Source organism: Sebastes umbrosus, chromosome 1 (assembly GCF_015220745.1).
Source record: "Sebastes umbrosus isolate fSebUmb1 chromosome 1, fSebUmb1.pri, whole genome shotgun sequence".
NCBI classification, from domain to species: Eukaryota; Metazoa; Chordata; class Actinopteri; order Perciformes; family Sebastidae; genus Sebastes; species Sebastes umbrosus.
The window spans coordinates 14,060,649-14,079,688 of NC_051269.1; the positions used below are offsets into that span (position 1 = coordinate 14,060,649).

Genomic DNA, 19,040 nt, shown 5'->3' on the forward strand with positions numbered 1-19,040 from the left:
ATGGTAATGCTTTATTTTAAACATCTGTCATTTCTGAATAATTACTACTGTTTCCTGGAAAGAACTCTATAATTTGGTACTAATTACTGGGAAAGTACACATGTCCATGAAAGAACCCCAAGAAAATATTCCTTCAGTATTATTTTAATTTTTTGAAACTTAATTCTTCAGATGTGTTGAATTAGTTCAAGGTTCTTTATTTGTCATATTTCAATTCCAGCAAAGCAGCCATTGGCAATGATAATCTTTGGTCTAAGGTTCCTTCAACAATGTTCATAAAAATATGTACTGTATATATAAAAGGGGAAATCACACAAGTAAAAGTAAAAGAAAAATGATAATCTAAGGAATAAAATAGTGCAGTTAAAATAAATATAGACATAAATAAATATAAAATAGTAATGTCAATTTGTAATTTAGTTGATAACAGTATTTCAGATGGGAAAACTGAATGTAAACAGTTTGTAGTATATGTACAATGAGAAGTAATATATGTGCACAGAGGTGTAAACAGGAATGTAGTATGTATAGAGGAGAATAATATGTATGTATATACACACAGAGGTCTAACAATTCGTAAAACAGTTTATAAAAGTAAAGTGACAATTGAAAGTGAAGTTGTGAAATTGCAATGTGCCTGTAGACAGTTATGCTTTTGCATGCTTTGGCTGACCTGCTGTGCACTGACAGACTACGTTGCACTAGCTTAGCCATTAATTGGAATTGTACCAATGTAACACTGTCTCTACTTTACTTATAATTCTTTTCAAATTACGTAGTCCATTCCAAGAAACTTCCTAGGAAATTACGAACCCGTATCATAACACGATACTGTAAAATTATGTGATTCATAAATGCCATAAATATCACAAGTTGAAAAGATCTTTCTTTTATAAACTCAAAGAGTTTAGGCATCTGACATAACAGCGATGTGATTACTGTGAAGTAGCAGGATTCACCCAGTGGGGGAGTTTGGTCCTCGCACCCAAAGCGCCGTGTGTCACCTCAACAAGCTCGGTCTCAGTCAGCCAGCTCGCCTGTCACATTCGTCTGATTGCAGAGGCGGTGACAATAATGAGTTCTCTCACTCTCTGTCACTCACACTCTTTCTTCCTTCCCTCCCTCAGGCTTCTGCTTGAATCCATAAAGTAGTTATTATAATTCATTTGAGCAGAGAGAACTAAATTGACCTGGCTATTAAACACCCTGTGGGAGATATTAGGCCCTGTAATGTGGCTCTGGGGCTAAGTTGTAGAGGAAGATAGTCTGTTTAGTAGAGTTTTTAATAGCTGAAGTGACTAAATTACTTTTTTTAAATTGGCATTAGTGTTGTGTTCATAAGAAGGGAATCTGGGGTCAGTAGTATCTCCTTAAAGCAGCTTGTCAATTAGAGCATACAGACACTAATGAAGTACACTATCACAAGACCATTTACTGGAATCAAGAGCACATTTTACAGTACTCAGACAGCAGTGCAAACCAATAGTTGTCGTGCTTTTGTGTGTTTTTTCCACATTTGCTTGCTTATGGGACTTTGTATTATTGAATCAATCTTTATGTTTACCCACTATGTGCGATCTTACAAATAGTTTTGATATGTTACGTAGTGTAAAACCTATTTTTTTAAAAGGATTTTCTTTAAGTAATCCATCTTTTAGCTTTCATTTTCTGCACTTTTATTTTGTAGCTCCAAGCTCTGACCTATATAGACAGCATCTTTTCATGCCTTTTATCACCCTACACACCGTCCTATATTATCCTCACTCTTAGATTTCCATACTTGTATAAACAGCATTGGCTGGGAAAGGAAGATGCTCGGTGTTGCTCAATGTGTGGGTGGTCGACAGTATAACAGGAGTGCAAATATTGACACCGCTGCAGCCTGTAGATGGGCTGAATGTTGTCATGTATGCAGATGAATGTGGAGGCAGGAACTATCGATCCTCCTAACATTCAACTTCCTCTCCGTTTGTCCATTTGATGTCTCGTTTGGAAATTCTGTATGCTACATTTAGCCCAGTTGTATAAGCCGCAAGTTGTTCAAGCTTCAACGTTCAACACCTCTGTAACTGTTATACATCGTTAGATGCTTTCTATTGAACATTCTTCTTTGTGCACATCACTGTTGAACACTGACCAGGAAGCACAGAATTGATTTCTATAGGCATTGTCTTAAATCTGCTATAATCAATTTTCTTAACAATGGTTAACTAATGCTCGTAGTTATGAAGCCGCAGATAATTGTGGTGCCACAAAACAATTTTCAAGTCATTGTTTCGAATTTCCAGTCCAATACTTTACTGTTTTGATTCACTGTCACCGATCTCATATGTCTATGTCGACTGTCCTGCACCAAACAGTAGACATACAATGTCGGTGACTAGCTGGTGAACATAGTGACGCATTTAGCAGTTAGAGCAGCCATTTCCCTGAAAAGTTGATGAAGACCAAAAACAGAGCTAATAGAGGAGGGAATATTGAATTTGAAATCATCAATCAGGTGGACAGACATGTGATTCCAAATAAATGCTAATGTTGCTTTTTATCTACTGGTTGTGTAAATATGAAACTTGATAACAAGTTTGCCATATCAACTCAAAGGGTGATTTCATGTCAGGGTTGCTCTCAGAGCTTGTTTCCGCTGCCCCCAAGTGGCCAAGAAGTGAGCTATTGCAGGCTTAATGTGCTTAAACTGAGCTACGATAGTAAAGGTATGTCACAATTGACAATAATACTGTACATAAAAAAAGTAATGATGTGTTCTCAATGCCATGAAAATATAGGAGGGAGCTCCTTGTTATTGTCTCTGTGCCATGTGTCAGCAAGGTTGAAGACTGCTAATCTTTGATTCACCAACAGTTATTCTTAACAATAACAAGAGGCAAAATAAAATGAATAGGATCCCTTCAGCGAAAGTAATATAGTAATATAACGAGTAAAGTAACTAATTACTTTGATGCCAAGTAAAGTAATATTACTTTTTAAAGGAGTAATACGTAAAAAGTAACTTATTACACTTCCTGAGTAACTTGCACAAAACTGCACTTCACTAGAGCAAATAATTTTTCCCATTTTCATGTTGTGGTGTTTTGTAGCATTTTTTTTTTTTTTCCAAAAGAAATTGGCTTCACATGTATTTTTCAGGAAAGTCAGCTTTGATTGTTAATATTTTACCCAACAGAATAATCACTAAATGTTTGTGTTGTTGTTTTTCTCTTCAGATACAGGTGTCATACTACCCTCCTGGTCAGTATCCCAGCTCAGGCCAGCAGTACCGTGTGCCCCAGCCCATCTCCCACCAGGTGTCTTATCCTGCCCAGCGCACACAACCCATGCCTCAGCCCACACAGCAGTCAGGTCAGTACATTGTGTTAGGCTGTACTGTCAAAAGCTCTACCTCAATTCTACATAGATGAATGGATGGATATGGATAACTACATAAAGACATATATATATTTGTCTACTTTTGTCTTTGATATTTATATCGAGGATGTTATCACTGGAAATCAGAATAGAGCTATGAAAATAGAATAGATTGTTTTTATTAAGAGCGCCATCCAAATTGTATCCTGAACAAATCAATACACAGGTACTGTCTACTTGTAATATTTAACCCTGTTAAGCTGTTCCCGTCAGCAAAAATTGTAAAATCATACTTGGGTCTAAGTCTACCAAGTGAAAGGTTGATTTTAAACAACCTTGTCCCTGCATTGTTCTGCCAAGTCAAATATGCTCGGACCAAAATAGACTCTTCCCTTTTTTTCATGGAAAACCCTGTCAGCGTTATCCTTCAATCTCTCTTTGGTCTTTGGGGTCTGTTAGGGACAGGTTGGCTGTGTGTTTGTACAGTAAGTGACAGACAGACATTGTTGACAACCTGAATGGACTTTGGCTCATAACGGAGGCATGCCAGATTTATCACTGCGGTCAGTGTGACCTAAATATATATATGAGTGTTTCTTGATATGGTCAAGATTTATATTTAACATATACCATGGTCTGGGTGAATACTCGACTCTCATCGGCTGCAGGGTGCCTCCCTGATAATGGACAGCTACTAAGTGGTTCCAGCGAAACAGTCTGTTCACCGTTCTAAATGAATGCGCTTCCTACAAAAAAATATTTTATTTACAACACTGAGTGTGACGTTAATCCTTCAGTGCCTCATCCTCTGAACACCACAGGATGATGTCTGTAATACACAAGCTGCAAGAAGTAAGTTACCCTGCCCCTCTGAACTGACTGATACTTTGTGTTACATAAACAATTATCTCCCATTTGCTATTCAACTCGCTACTTCAGGCTGCGTCCAACAGTACACATGGCCTCTCATTTGCTCGTAAAACTCTTGATATTGATTTTGGGACAATTACATGGCTGGATAGATAGCTAGTGAACATACTCTTAAATTATATTTTTCTGTTTTTCAACCGTACGTAATGTTATTGATGCTGAATCTTGCTAACATAACGGTTCTATGAGCTGAGCGGACTAAAAAGATCTCCCGTTACTAAGTCGTAGCTAAGGTTTGTCCTATTTACTGGAGTAGTGAACAACATTTTCTTTGCTTAAGAACCTTATGGGATGCTAATAATTGTTTCAGACATTAGCAAACCCTTAGGTGTTAACGGGAAAATTGAGTTATGGCTTGTGAACAACTTACGATTTTGGTTGCAAAACGCATGAAAATACAAATTAATGATCTTAATTTTTGTTCTTTGGCAAGTGACCACGGTATAAACGGGATAATACCCAACAAGGTGTCCATTATCAGGAATTAATGCACTTTGCGGAGGCAACCGGTTCTAGCCTCCACATCGTCCATTAATTCCTGATAATGGACACCTCGTAGGGCATTATCCCTTATGTACTAAACTTTGAATTTACTTGGTATGAAGTCTGTTTGCTTCTGAGTATTTCTGCAAATACTTTTGAGATGTAAAACTCTTTATTTTGTGTAAATAAAGTGCTACTAACATCCTCTTTTTTCATGAAAACAAGGTATACAGCATATAAACCTAAAAAAAGTATAAAGGTTGTCCGGAGAAATGTGTTGTTTTTTGTGTGCCATCATCCAAGTTGCCTCAATTTTGAGATAACTCTCAGCACCATAAACCTGCAAACTGATTTGTTCTGTATTTGTTGAAGTCAACTCTACTTCTGTCCCGTTGTAGTCTACTGTGATTTTTCCCTCAAAGGCCCAACTACTTGTCTCTCTTTCTCCTCTCTTATACTTCACTCTTCCTTTATCACACTACTCTAATTTCTCTACAATTGTTTGTCTGTTGTCATCAGGTCTCCAGACCATGATGCCCAACCAGCAGCCGAGCTACCAGGGCATGATAGGTGTGCAGCAGCCCCAAAACCCTGGTCTGCTCAATTCCCAGAGGGCAGGCATGGGAGGACAAATGCAAAGCATAATGGTTCAGTACCCACAGATGCCATCATATCAGGTATGGACAGTTTTAAGTCAACTGTAGGACAAAAATGAATAAAGGATACAAAAATAACACTTTTATTGTTTTTGGTAAGAAAATGAGCCTTTCCACCAGTGTCCATTTACATGTGACTAATCTTACCAAGTTAAACAGCTCCACCTGGTGCACACTTAAAACAACAGTTGATGTTGAAGAGTCAGACAAAGCTGAATGACTGAAAAATGTAAAAACGGATGCAGTCTTTATTGAATATGTAAAATGACATCATGACAGGTCTTGAGTTAATCCCTCTCTGTTAGTCTTATCTTCTCTTTTTTCAAAACTTTTCTTAGCTTTTAGCAGTCAGAAGAAGAACCACCAAGTAATTATTCCTAAATGATGTGTTTTCTCTTGACCCTTTAAACTTTTCCAGGTACCAGTTGGAAATGAAAATCAGCAGGTGGTGCAGCAGCAGTACCAGCAGCAGGTGATGGTGCCTGTCAGCCAGTCTGTCCAGGGGCCCATGCCTGTCTACTACAGTGTTATCACACCCACACAGCAGAATAGCACAAGGTATGTCTGAATATATCATATTCATTCGTTGGCAATCACAGTTAAGAAATGTGTATGTGTGTTTGTAGCAGAGTTGTGTACAGATGTGATATACTTATAGATGACTGCTAAACATTGAAATTTGACACCTTGGTAAACATAAATGATATTTAGTATTGTTTTTAATCTACTTGGGCCTCATTATAGAAAAAGTCTGAAATCCCGTCTTATCTCAGTTTAGGATGACATTTCAGATTTTTGGTATTACAGAAACATGTTTCCTATCTGCATTTATGAAGAATTCCTATCTTATCTTAGGATAGGAATTTCGCTATTACAAAACCGTCCTAACTTAGGGAATTCCCATGTTAGGAAACCTAAGTTAGGATGGCATCGACCCTATTCTCAAAATTTCAAAATCCAAAAGATTCAAAATAACTGCCAAAAATAGCAGCAATACAGTTGTTAGGTCTGTATGGCAATGACAACGAAGATGGGGAAAATAAACACCGAAATATGATTATTGAAAGGCTACTCAAACTGTATTAATGGGTATATATCGACTGCCAAGACGATTCATTTTGAATTTGATCAACATGCTACGTCCGGCTCGGGAGAGGCCTACAAGGAGGCATGGGGCTCTACCAGTGGTCGTATTTTTGCTAAGGGTGACTTATTATGGCTTGTCCATCTCGAGTAGCCTACCGGTACTTTCTAAACATAGATAGAAGCAGGACAGGACGAGTGCCGATTGAAGAATCAAATTTACAGTTATAGTTAGGATTTCATAAGTTAAGATAAGTCTGAGATAAGATAGGACACGGCCATGAGTTCAGAAATTGCTTCTGTAATTGGAAGATGGGATATTTCTTATCTTTGAAAATTAAAGGTCCCATATTGTACAAAATGAGATTTTTTATAACAAAGCAGGTTTAAGTGCTATATAAATACTGTGAAAGTATCGAAACATTCAATCCATGGAGAAATACACACGGCCCGTATTCAGAAACTGTGCCTTTTAAACGAGCAGTTAGGATTTCTGTACAGTTGTGATGTCACCAAGCTGTAGCCTAGCAACGCAATTCTGTTGAAATGCGCTAAAATGGAGCGTTTCAGACAGAGGGTAAGTACAGGCATACTCAGGCAGACAGTATGAAGGAAATAAAGTTGTTTTTTTTAAATTACAGCATGTAAATATGCTTTAATAGAAACATAAAATGCAAGTATGAACCTGAAAATTAGCATAATATGGGACCTATAGATGGGTAGGACAAGCAGTTAGGATATTTGTCTGTAATGAGGCCCCAGGACATGTTGTGTGGTGATCTGTCCTCCTGTATGTGTGTGTGGTGATCTATCCTCCTGTATGTGTGTGTGAATTACCTTTCCCCATGCATTTACTTTATCCCTCTTTGTTTGTGTCTAATGCTGCAGCCCGGCTGTAGGTTACCTGCAGCCCCCCAGCTCTGAGCAGTATCAAATCACACAGTCGCCGTCCCCTTGCAACCCTCAACAGTTGCAGCAGCAATATTCAGGTGAGATTTGACAGTGTCAAGAGGCTGTAAAGTGGCCATTAGTTAAACATTTTGTGACCACTAGATGAACATGATTTTAGCTTTTTTTTAAGATTTTAATTGAATTAATTTGATCTAATTTGTGAACTTTATTCTCCTAAAATGAATGCTTGGAGTAGGGGTGTTGCGATATACCGGTATTGACGATAACCGTAATATTTAAAAATTAAATATTGATATAATGTAATAATACACATAATAATAGTGTGTAAATAGCCGCCTCTTTTTTTCGTAATAATTTATTGGGAGTAACATCAGGTGTACAAATAGAGCACAAATGTAGATGATTGTTCCTCCATATTTTGGTATTTTTCCATCAAAGCCCCCTCTCACTCAACCCTCACTCATTGCGCAAGAACAAAAAACAAAGTTAAATTAATTCTTTTTTTAAAAAGAAGAAAAAAAATAAGATAAAAAGATAAAAAAAATAAAAATAAACAATAATAATTAAAGTACACATTGACAGTAATAATAATCATAGGATAAATGCCACACTACAGATAAAATGGGCTGATAAACTTTACCATGTACAAATTAACTGTTAAATAGCTGCCTCTTAAATTATCATAGTTATGGTTACAGACTCTCTCTCCACCTCCCTACTTTTGTATTTTGAGTGTAATTTATTTGGCAAAACGCACAGATGAAGATGAATTTGACTGTTAGCATAATTATTATTTCTTTCAATTTTTCTATAGATATTACAATAATATCATTATCGTGAATTCTTTTGGCCACGATAATTGCGTGGTGAAAATCTGCCATCTAGTGATATCCAAATTGCAGCTGTCCTCAATCAGGTGAAAGGTATTCAGGGTAAAGTTCGGACAGAGGTACACAGGGTTCGAATGTTGAACTTGTAAATCGATAAAAAGGGAATGTTTGTTGAAATTACGGAAAACCTAAACATCAGGAAGGCCTTGTGCTCCCTGTTTGAAATTAAGTAAATGTTGATCGTATGATGGTCACTTTATCCTTTCAACCTTTGCTCTAGTTTGTGCCATTTACTCAGCTGTATGTCTATTTGTTGAAAAACGAATTTGATTGGTCAGTTTCTCAGCCCCATTTATGGCAGTAATTTGCTCTAAAAGTTATATTTCAGGCTCTTTTTTCAAACTTTCCCCCTGCCCTGAGACTAAATTCAACAATAGGCCTAAGCCTTGGGTCCTATAGAGACCTGTCAGTGATGTTCTAAGTCCACAGTCACTAATAAATGTCATAGTATATCACCCGTTTATCTACATGTGTGCCTGTCTCTCTGTATGCTCTCTCAGGAGTACCGCCTCCTGGGCCTGGGGTGATGGTCATGCAGCTCAGCGTCCCCAATGGACCACAGCCTTCCCAGAACCCTCCTCTGGTCCAGTGGAACCCATGCAAGTACTACAGCATAGAGCAGAGGCCCAGCAAGCCAGGAGAGCTCTACAAACCAGACAACACTCCACAGGTACACACAAATACACATGAAGATCTTCTCGACCAGTGGGTGACGTTATTTGTAAAAACAATGTGAAGGATCTCATGGGTCCAGACCATAGACTGTAAATAGAGATGGACGACGCGTGTCCACTTCCTCCCACTATACAAAAGTGAAGCCAAAATATCCCGGATACGGGAGCTGCCATCTGGAGATTTTGACGTAATCTGGAGCCAGAGTCTGTACAGTAGTGATCGGGTGGCTGGAGCCGCGGTATTGAGGTCCCGCCCACACACCTGCCCGAGCACGACCACAGCTTGCTAGCGTGAGCCACGTTAGCTGTTTGGCTAGAAAGACACAACAACTAACCATAATATACCTATAACTACATTTATGATCAAATTGACACATGTTCTATTACACAGACGGATGGAAAGTTAGATTTAGATCTCCTCTCTCGTACAATTCCCGAGCCTCCGGTTGCGTGACTAAATCGCTCAGAGCAGCTGTCAGTCATGACGTCTCACCCCTTTTTATAGCATCAAATAAAACCAAACTTATCAGAAAGATTAACAATTGAACGTACATCAGCGTACCTAAAATGACAGAAACCATCTTTGGGAAAAGTTTATTTGAAGTGTACATTGACTTTTTTGAGATTTATGACCTGTACTGCAGCCAGACACCAGGGGGCGATCGAGATGTTATGTCGTCCGTCTTTATACACAGTCTATGGTCTTTATACACAGTCTATGGTCCAGCCCGTAACTCCCAAATCCAGTCATTCATGTACATATTCTCATTCATTAGCAGCCCCCTAGTGGTCAACAGGAGCACTCATGTGTCACAGTATTTTATATTTTTCCTCTTCTTTTCTTCCTCTTTGTGTCCAGGCCAGTACCCAGCTGACGAGTCCCCTGGCCTCCCCCACTCAGTCACCCACCCCGTCTCCCTCCGGCAGCGTCAGCAGCGTCTGTCCAGGCCTGGGACCATTACCCCTCATTTCCCAGTTTCCCCGGCCAGGAGGACCAGCTCAAGGTATAAATGAACAAGAAGGGTGAAGGTTGAAATACATACACAGATATCTTACACACAGCAGTACTGGAAAATGAAAGAAAACCTGCAATAAACATGTTAAAAGATATCAGTTATATATATATATATATATATATATACATATATATATATATATATATATATATATATATATATATATATATATACATATATATATATATATGTATATATATATATATATATATATATATATATATATACATATATATATATATGTATATATATATATATATATATATATATATATATATATACACATATATATATATATATGTATATATATATATATATATATATATATATATATATATATATATATATATATATATATGTATATATATATATATATATTTATAACAGTTATCACGACCCTTAGAAGTGATGGGCAAAACTACAAAAATAAGAAAAAACACGATTTCTCCTTTTAGGTCACAGGCAAACAAACACGAACTTACACGTTACAGCTGTGTGCTTGAATCCCTGCTTAGACTTGTGCCACAGTGACTTTCTGAACCTGGTCAGGTGGCTTTTGGCCCTGACCCAATAGCTTCAGCAGGTTCACACGACCGCCACTCTGTCACCCAGTCCAACCTCTGACCCACTAATGGTTTTACCTCGTCCCTGCCCTATGACCCATATTGACACACACAGTCACAATACATTTACTGATCGATAGACCCGCTGTGTGGAACGTGTGATTACACATACAAATAGGTTCTTACATCAGTCTACGATCAATGTGATGTCACCATGAGGCAGGTCGTAGTAATGAGCCACATTAAGCCCTTTGACCCACTTCTAATCCTTTGGATGCTTTGCAGGTTTTTCTTATTACTCTCCCAAGTTGTGTTGAAAGGAAATCTTGAATGTGAAATCTTTACCAATTCTATAAACCCTCATTAAATCCATCTCCCTTTTGACAGCTCCTTGTAAGTGTATTCATTGTTGTAACACTGTTCTTATTATGCCCTCTTGGCCAGGTCTCTCTTGAAAAAGAGAAAGTGTGGTGATACGGATCACCTGACCTCTCTACTGGAGCAATAAAACTCTAAATTGAAGTATTTTCAGGATTGATTTCAACTTGTGATTTCTGTTGTTTAGGTGATGGACGCTACTCTCTGTTGGGGCAGCCTCTCCAGTACAGTCTGTGTCCTCCTCCTCTCATGCATGCCCAGTCCTCCTACAGCTCCCATCAGGTCAGTACCGCCAGGCCTTTGTACTAATGTAACTAAACTCTTTTACATGTTAAGGCTGTGATATTGACTGGTCTTGATATTCTTTTAAACAGGCCCCTCCAGTCAGCCGATATGCATTAAGAAATTGTCAGACCTTTGATAATTCATGCTGCTCTTATTGACAAGACATTTCGAGCATATATTGCTCCTGTAATGTTTATTTCTGGCTTAAATAGAGCCGTCATGATATCCATCGATGTTTTACTGACCAACTAGTAACCACAGAATATCTTGGTTCTGTGAATGAAGATATATATTTTTTTAAGTTGGGGAACAGTGTGCCCGACCTGCCTCCAAGAGGGTCGTGGAGACGTCACGCCAACACATGATGACCCCCCAAAACAAGCATGTGTTGCGAGCAGGTTGGGAACGAGACTCACCTCCTTGCAGGAGACCAGAGAGACGTCTTTAAAAGTCTCTGAGTGTTCAGTTCTCAGTACTTTTGAAGCTTCTAACCGAATCTGTGTGGTTTGAGGTTTATTCTCTCTCCTTTTACTGTTTCGAGTTCAGCTGAGAGTAACAGGAGACGTGTCAAGTTGCTGCTGATGAAAACCCAACGTATCCTTATTTTGCTGCTTCATAATAAAAGCATTCAAAAAAACAAAATAACGGGGGACTTTTATTGTGAAGAATTTATAGGAAATTACGTTTAAATAACGTTTATCTCCAGATTAGCGGTGTTTTATTAGCGGCTATTCTTAATAAAAACAAAAACAAGTCTACTTGTGCTGTAGAGAGGAAGAAAACAAGCAGCAAAAATAACGGGGGACTTAATTGTGAAGAATACAGGAAATTAAATGTGTTTATCCACCGTTTTACAGCCGCTCCTTTTACCTCTACACACACACACACACACACACGCACACACACACACACACACACACACACACACACACACACACACACACACACAGACACACACAGACACACACCTTCAAGGGGGTAGCCCTGTTGTCGGGCTGACATGTCGAGTCAAACTGAAGCGAGCCAAGCCAGCACGTGTGTATGGCAGTTACCAAAGACTTAAGTTGAAGAAGGCTCCCACTGATTGCTTCTACACTCATCTAGTGTCTTGTCGTGGAACTGTAATAATAAGCCTCATAATATCTGTGTTGTTGTGTTCAGGGCCAAGGAGTAATGAAACACGGGGCGCGAGGGAAAAAACAAACACTCAAATCTGCATCAACAGATCTCGGCACCACCGATGTTGGTAAGTTAGAGATGCATCATCACAGACCAGAATATCATCTACCAGTGTTATCATTACATTTTCTGCAGGTGTTATAATTACACTCCCTCCCATGTGATCTTGTGTTTTCAAAGAATTACCTGAGAATTTGATGATTAGAGGAAACAGTCTGTTCTCATCTGAGCACCTTGGCTGTTGTTGCTGTATGTGTGTGAAGTAGATACTAGAGGGCAGTAGAGCGTGTGCTGAGATTAGATCCAATTAGTCAGCCTATGTTGCTGATTGCCTTGCATTGTTTTATCCACAAACTGCTCCATCTGGTGTGGAACGCCGTTAAATACACCTCGAGTTGCTAAGACTACTGTAATGTGCTCGCAGCACTGCATTCAAGTGCAGTTATGCACCCGTTAAAAAATACGCCATATGAGTATCCTGCTGGCCTCAGAACCATAATTCCCCCAAGCACTGCACATTGCAAAAAGTCTTTAGCTAAAAACAGACGAGCAAACACACAAAGCATGTCTCTGGAGCAGATGCTTCAAGTCTGTAAAGATGCAGCTTGAGCAACCAAGCTCACTAACATCTTCTGTCTCTCTCTCTCTCGGGCTCTCCTCGTCTCTTTCTTTGTCCAGTGGTGAGTCGAGTACTCGAGGTAACGGACCTGCCAGAGGGGATTTCACGTCCAGAGGCTGAAAAGCTCTTCAACCAGCTGTCGATGTGCGGTGCCAAGATCCAGTGGCTGAAGGAGCCCCAGGGAGGCCGAGGAGGAGGCTGCGGCCCCTGTCTTGCCGGGCCAGGAGCCACCGCGGGGCTCGGGACCAGCCTGGGAGCGAAGGGCGACGGCAACGACCCGGCTCACCTCTACACAGTGGTGGCAGTGTTCCCCAGCACCATGGCTGCCCAGAGTGCTTCCTTCAAACTTAACAACAGCGGGGCCAGCCTCTTCAAACTGAGGGCCGCCAAAAAGAACTATGACCTGCGTGTTCTGGAGAGAGCCAGTTCTCAGTGAAAAGGAAAAAGAGAGAGGGGGAGGAAAGAAAGAAAGTGAAAGGGACAGAAAGAAAGAAAGAGAGACTCTTGGTGGAGTGGTGGAAAAAGGAAGGAGGACTGAGGCGGACTGCTCATTAGTGTACAATTTAAAAACAAAACTTAAAAAATAAAAAAAAAATGAGTTAAAAACGATGTGTCAAATGTATAAAAGGGAAGAAGGTGTGAATCATGAGGTGGCTGGTGTTTGGTTGCAAATATGATTTTGTTGTTTGTTTTTATTCATTGTTTTTGTTTTGTATTTATAAAGCAGAAGAGCACACAAGACACGCGAGCATGTGTTTCACTGTTGCCGTGGAATGTGTGCTGCCATTATACGAAAACACATGCAATGACACACACACACACACACACACACACACACACACACACACACACACACACACAACAGGAGACACCTACAGACACACACAAACGCAGGCAACAGGGTCACGTAGCACATAACAAAAACACACTGGACAGTCGACCTCAGTCAAACCTTCTCCTCTTCCTCCTCCTCCCTCTGCTCTCCAACCCTTCCTCCTATTCCTCCTTTTTCTGCCAACGCTTTCTCTCCTTACTCAACTCTCCGTCACCCAGTCGTCTCTTAATCTCGCATATTTATAAATTTTCATACGCACAGTTGCGCACTCTCTCTCTGCTTTCCCCCACCAACCGCTCTTTTCTTGCCATGTCTCATACTGCCTCTGCTCCTCTGTCCCTCTCATGTACTCTCTCACTGCTCTCTCTCCTCTCTTGCTTTCTGTTTGCCTTACTGCTGTTGTGGGTTTCTGTATTGCGCTGTTTTTTTTTTTTTCTCAGAAGTTTTTTTTTTTGTTTTGTTTTTTGGGATTCAATATATTTATATAAGTGATGTAAGGAATAAAAGAAATCTATATATTCAGTGATTTTTCTTTCTTTCCCCTGAGTGAAAAAGTTTAGGTCTTCCTTTATCCTTTACTCCTTCCCTCTTCATCCCCCCCTCTCCTCTTTCCTACATTTGTTTCCTCCTTACTGCCCTCTACCTCACTTCTTTGGTCCTCTCCTCTCTCCCGCAACTGTCCCACATCCCCCCCGCTCCACCCCGACGCCCCATTGTGTTTGCGTTTTTCGTTGACAGCTGTGCAGAACGTATCAGAAGAAGTAGTTAAAGTGCACAATGATTGCATATGTCTACTGTAAATTTTATTTAATCTGTTATTTTTTGTTTGTTTTTAAAAATATAAAAGTCGAGAAAAAATCTATCAAAACATCTTCTGTGTCTTGTGGTTCATTGTTTGACTTTATTGAAGCTGGCTCTGAAGTCTGAGCTACATGGAGCCGTACTCCACCTTGTGTGTGTGTAGGATGTGTGTGCGTGTATATACACAGCGTAGTAAGGTGTTGGGCCAACACGACCCGCCACAACAGCTCCAATGCTCCCTTGGCATCGGTTCTACAAGTCTCTAACTTTAACCTTGAAGTTATTCCTTCATTTAGTGTTTTGATGGTGATGATGGTGGAGAACGCTGACTTGCATTTCAGTCCAAAATCTCCCACAGGTGTTTACTTGGGTTGAGATTGGGTGATTGCGAAGGTTATAGCATCCGATTCACGTCTTTTTCATACTCCTCAAACAGGAGGAGGGCTACAAAGTTTGTAAATGAAAATAATCTGTTGGTGTGTAGTTAGAAAGAAGTGAAATTAACTGTAGCCCGCTCCTCATCTCTCCTTTAGGCTGGCGGCTCCAGGCTTCATTAGCCGCTAGTAGCAAAACACCCAAATCTGCTCTGTTATGGACGTCCTTGCTGAAATATACAGCCGTTTCCAGACCCACTATTATTCCCTAAGCTTTGTCTGTCTGCTGCTGTTTTGCTTTGCATGTCAGACTTCCTGCTTGTGTGTGCTACTCTTGTTCTGTTGTTGTATTTCCTGATGCTGTTGTCTGTTAGCAACCTGCCCAAAGCTTGTGTGCCAGACTGCATGTCATCGTAATGCTTGCTGTCACATGTAATGCTTGTTGTATATTAAATGTTTGGATGATGGATGGCTGGATAGATGGGTGGAAGAGCTCCGTTTACAGACGGATATCCGCAAAAGTGAATTATTTCTTCTGTCATAGTCCGTTTATTTTAACGCAGAAACACAGAAAAAGATTTTACGGGTAATGCGGAACCCCACAAGCTAGTTCTACCCAGAGACTTTTAGCCGTATGCTGTTAGCAACAGGTGTTGAGGTTAGCACAACAAGCTGCATGGCGTAAGAGTCGGCCACGCTGTGGTGAAGGCAGATGGAGGCCCACCCACAGCCTGGTTCTGCCCAAGCTGTGGGTGGGCAGAACCAGGCTGTGGGTGGCCAGCCACTGCCTGGTTCTGCTCAAGGTTTCTATCCGTTAAAGGGGAGTTTTTTCTTGCCACTGTCACACCTAGTGCATACTCATGGGGGATCTCTTGTTGGGTCTCTGTAAATTATAGAGTATGATCTAGACCTGCTCTATATGAAAAGCGCCTTGACATAACTTCTGTTATGATTTGACGCTATATAAAAATAAATTTAATTGAATTCGACAGATTAGTCTCGGCAGAGCAAATGAGTTTAAAACCCTCACGCATTGCGAGGGCTTAAGGGAAGCCTTCTTTATTCCCGCAAGCCATTCCTGGAGTTTTTTTTTCATGTCTTTCAGACTTTTTTGTCAGACATTTTTCAGACTTTTTTTCTATGGACATTTTTTTTAAGTTTATTTTTTACGACATTTTATTTTTACATCTTTCAGATTTTTTTGTCCGACATTTTTTTTCTATGGACATTTTTTTTTACATCTTTCAGACTTTTTTTCTTCCGACATTTTTCAGACTATTTTTTTCAGACATTTCTCAGATCTTTTTTTCCGACTTTTTTTGTCTGACATTTTACAGATCTTTTTTTCAGACTTTTTTTGTCCGACATTTTTCAGATCTTTTTTTTCAGACTTTTTTTTTCCCAGATATTTTTCAGACTTTTTTTTCCAGATATTTTTCAGACTTTTTTGTCAGACATTTTTCTTTCGACATTTTCTTTCCAGAATTTTTCAGACTTTATTTCTTCCGACATTTTTTTTTTATACATCTTTTAGACTTTTTTGTCAGACATTTTTCAGACTTTTTTTCTATGGACATTTTTTTTTCACATCTTTCAGTCTTTTTTGTCAGACATTTTTCAGACTTTTATTTCAGACTTTTTTTCTATGGACTTTTTTTTGGATCTTTCAGACTTTTTTTCTTCCGATATATTTTTTGGACATTTTCCAGACTATTTTTTCAGACTTTTTTGCTATGGAAATTTTTTTCAGGCTTTTTTCTGACTTTATTCCTTCCGAAAAAAAATGTTCATGTCTTTCAGACTTTTTTGTCAGACATTTTTCAGACTTGTTTTTAAGTTTATTTTTTTACAACATTTTATTTTGACATCTTTCAGACTTTTTTGTCCGACATTTTTCAGACTTTTTTTTCAGACTTTTTTTGCTATGGACATTTTTTTTTTACATCTTTCAGACTTTTTTTCTTCTGACATTTTTCAGACTTTTTTTCCAGATATTTTTCAGACTTTTTTGTCAGACAATTTTCTTTCGACATTTTCTTTCCAGAATTTTTCAGACTTTATTTCTTCCGACATTTTTTTTTTTTACATCTTTCAGACTTTTTTGTCAGACATTTTTCAGACTTTTTTTCTATGGAATTTTTTTCTAGGGACTTTTTTTTCAGACTTTATTTCTTCCGACATTTTTTTTGACATCTTTTAGACTTTTTTCAGACTTTTTTTCTATGGACTTTTTTTTGACATCTTTCAGACTTTTTTTCTTCCGATATATTTTCTTGACATCTTTCAGACTTTTTTGTCAGACATTTTTCAGACTATTTTTTCAGACTTTTTTCTGACTTTATTTCTTCCAATATTTTTTTTTCATGTCTTTCAGACTTTTTTGTCAGACATTTTTCAGACTTTTTTTAAGTTTATTTTTTCCAAAAACTTTTTTGACATCTTTCAGACTTTTTTGTCCGACATTTTTCAGACTTATTTTTCAGACTATTTTTCTATGGACATTTTTTATTTACATCTTTCAGACTTTTTTTAGACTTTTTTTTAAGTTTATGTTTTCCAAAAAAATTTTGACATTTTTCAGACTTATTTTTCAGACTATTGTTCTATGGACATTTTTTATTTACATCTTCCAGACTTTTTTTGTCAGACATTTTTCAGACTTTTTTTTAAGTTTATGTTTTCCAAAAAATTTTTGACATTTTTCAGACTTATTTTTCAGACTATTGTTCTATGGACATTTTTTATTTACATCTTTCAGACTTTTTTTCTTCCGACATTCTTTTTGACATTTTTCAGACTTTTTTTTCCAGATATTTTTCAGACTTTTTTGTCAGACATTTTTCTTTCGACATTTTTTTCCAGAATTTTTTCAGACTTTATTTCTTCCGACATTTTTTTTTACATCTTTCAGACTGTTTTTCTTCCGATATATTTTTTTTTACATCTTTCAGACTTTTTTGTCAGACATTTTTCAGACTTTTTTTCTATGGACATTTTTTCTATGGACTTTTTTTTTCCAGACTGTTTTCTGACTTTATTTCTTCCAACATTTTTTTCATGTCTTTCAGACTTTTTTGTCAGATATTTTTCAGACTTTTTTTTCATGGACTTTTTTTTAAGTTTATTTTTTCCGACATTTTTTTTTTACATCTTTCAGACTTTTTTTCTATGGACATTTTCTTTGACATCTTTCAGACTTTTTTTCTTCCGACATTTTTTTGGACATTTTTCAGACTATTTTTTCTTTCAACATTTTTTTCCCAAATTTTTTCAGAGTTTATTTCTTCCGACATTTTTTTTTTTTACATCTTTCAAACTTTTTAGTCAGACATTTTTCAGACTTTTTTTTCAGACTTTTTTTCTACGGACATTTTTTTCTATGGACTTTTTTTTCAGACATTTTTCAGATCTTTTTTTTCAGACTTTTTTTCCGGACATTTTTACAGACTTTTTTCCAGACATTTTTCAGATCTCATTTTTGGACATTTTTCAGATCTTTTTTTTCAGACACCCTCTTTTTCAGAGTTTTTTTTCAGATCTTTTTTTCAGACTTTTTTCGTCCGACATTTTTCATATTTTTTTTCAGACATTTTTCAGATCTTTTTTTTCATACTATTTTTTCATACATTTTTCAGATCTTTTTTTTCAGATTTTATTTTTCAGACTTTTTTTGTCCAACATTTTTCAAATCTTTTTTTTCAGACTTTTTTGTCGCTCAATATACAGAGAAACACACACAGCCCGTATTCAGAAATTGTGTGTTTGAAACATGCCGTTAGGATTTCCATCTATTTGTCACAAATATACAATATTTAGACCATTACACGGTTTTAAACGTAAACATTCTAAATGTTTGTCTGTAAAACATTTATTTCCTGTTGCAGTGTATGTGAATAACATCAGCTGACAGGAAGTAACGTGGACCCACACCATTGCCTAGCAACACAATCCCTTTGAAATGCACTAAAACGGAGCGTTTCAGACAGGTGAATACAGGTA

The 19,040-nt window shown here is 38.0% G+C and overlaps 1 protein-coding gene across 16 annotated transcripts in view; it reads left to right on the forward strand.

Moving 5' to 3' along the window:
• Positions 1-14,376, forward strand: part of LOC119488123 (R3H domain-containing protein 2) — a 65,840-nt gene extending 51,464 nt beyond the window's left edge. For 10 of the 16 annotated variants that reach the window (XM_037769444.1, XM_037769529.1, XM_037769494.1 and 7 more), the window contains 9 exons: positions 3,222-3,357; positions 5,296-5,453; positions 5,851-5,990; positions 7,404-7,504; positions 8,818-8,987; positions 9,851-9,995; positions 11,136-11,230; positions 12,395-12,479; positions 13,091-14,376. In XM_037769444.1, the coding sequence (XP_037625372.1) occupies positions 3,222-3,357; positions 5,296-5,453; positions 5,851-5,990; positions 7,404-7,504; positions 8,818-8,987; positions 9,851-9,995; positions 11,136-11,230; positions 12,395-12,479; positions 13,091-13,467 (1,407 nt within the window). In that variant the 3' untranslated portion in view covers positions 13,468-14,376. The remainder of the gene's footprint in view (positions 1-3,221; positions 3,358-5,295; positions 5,454-5,850; positions 5,991-7,403; positions 7,505-8,817; positions 8,988-9,850; positions 9,996-11,135; positions 11,231-12,394; positions 12,480-13,090) is intronic. The other 6 variants (XM_037769484.1, XM_037769549.1, XM_037769520.1 and 3 more) reach the window with 1 other exon arrangement.
• The last annotated feature ends 4,664 nt before the right edge of the window (positions 14,377-19,040 follow it).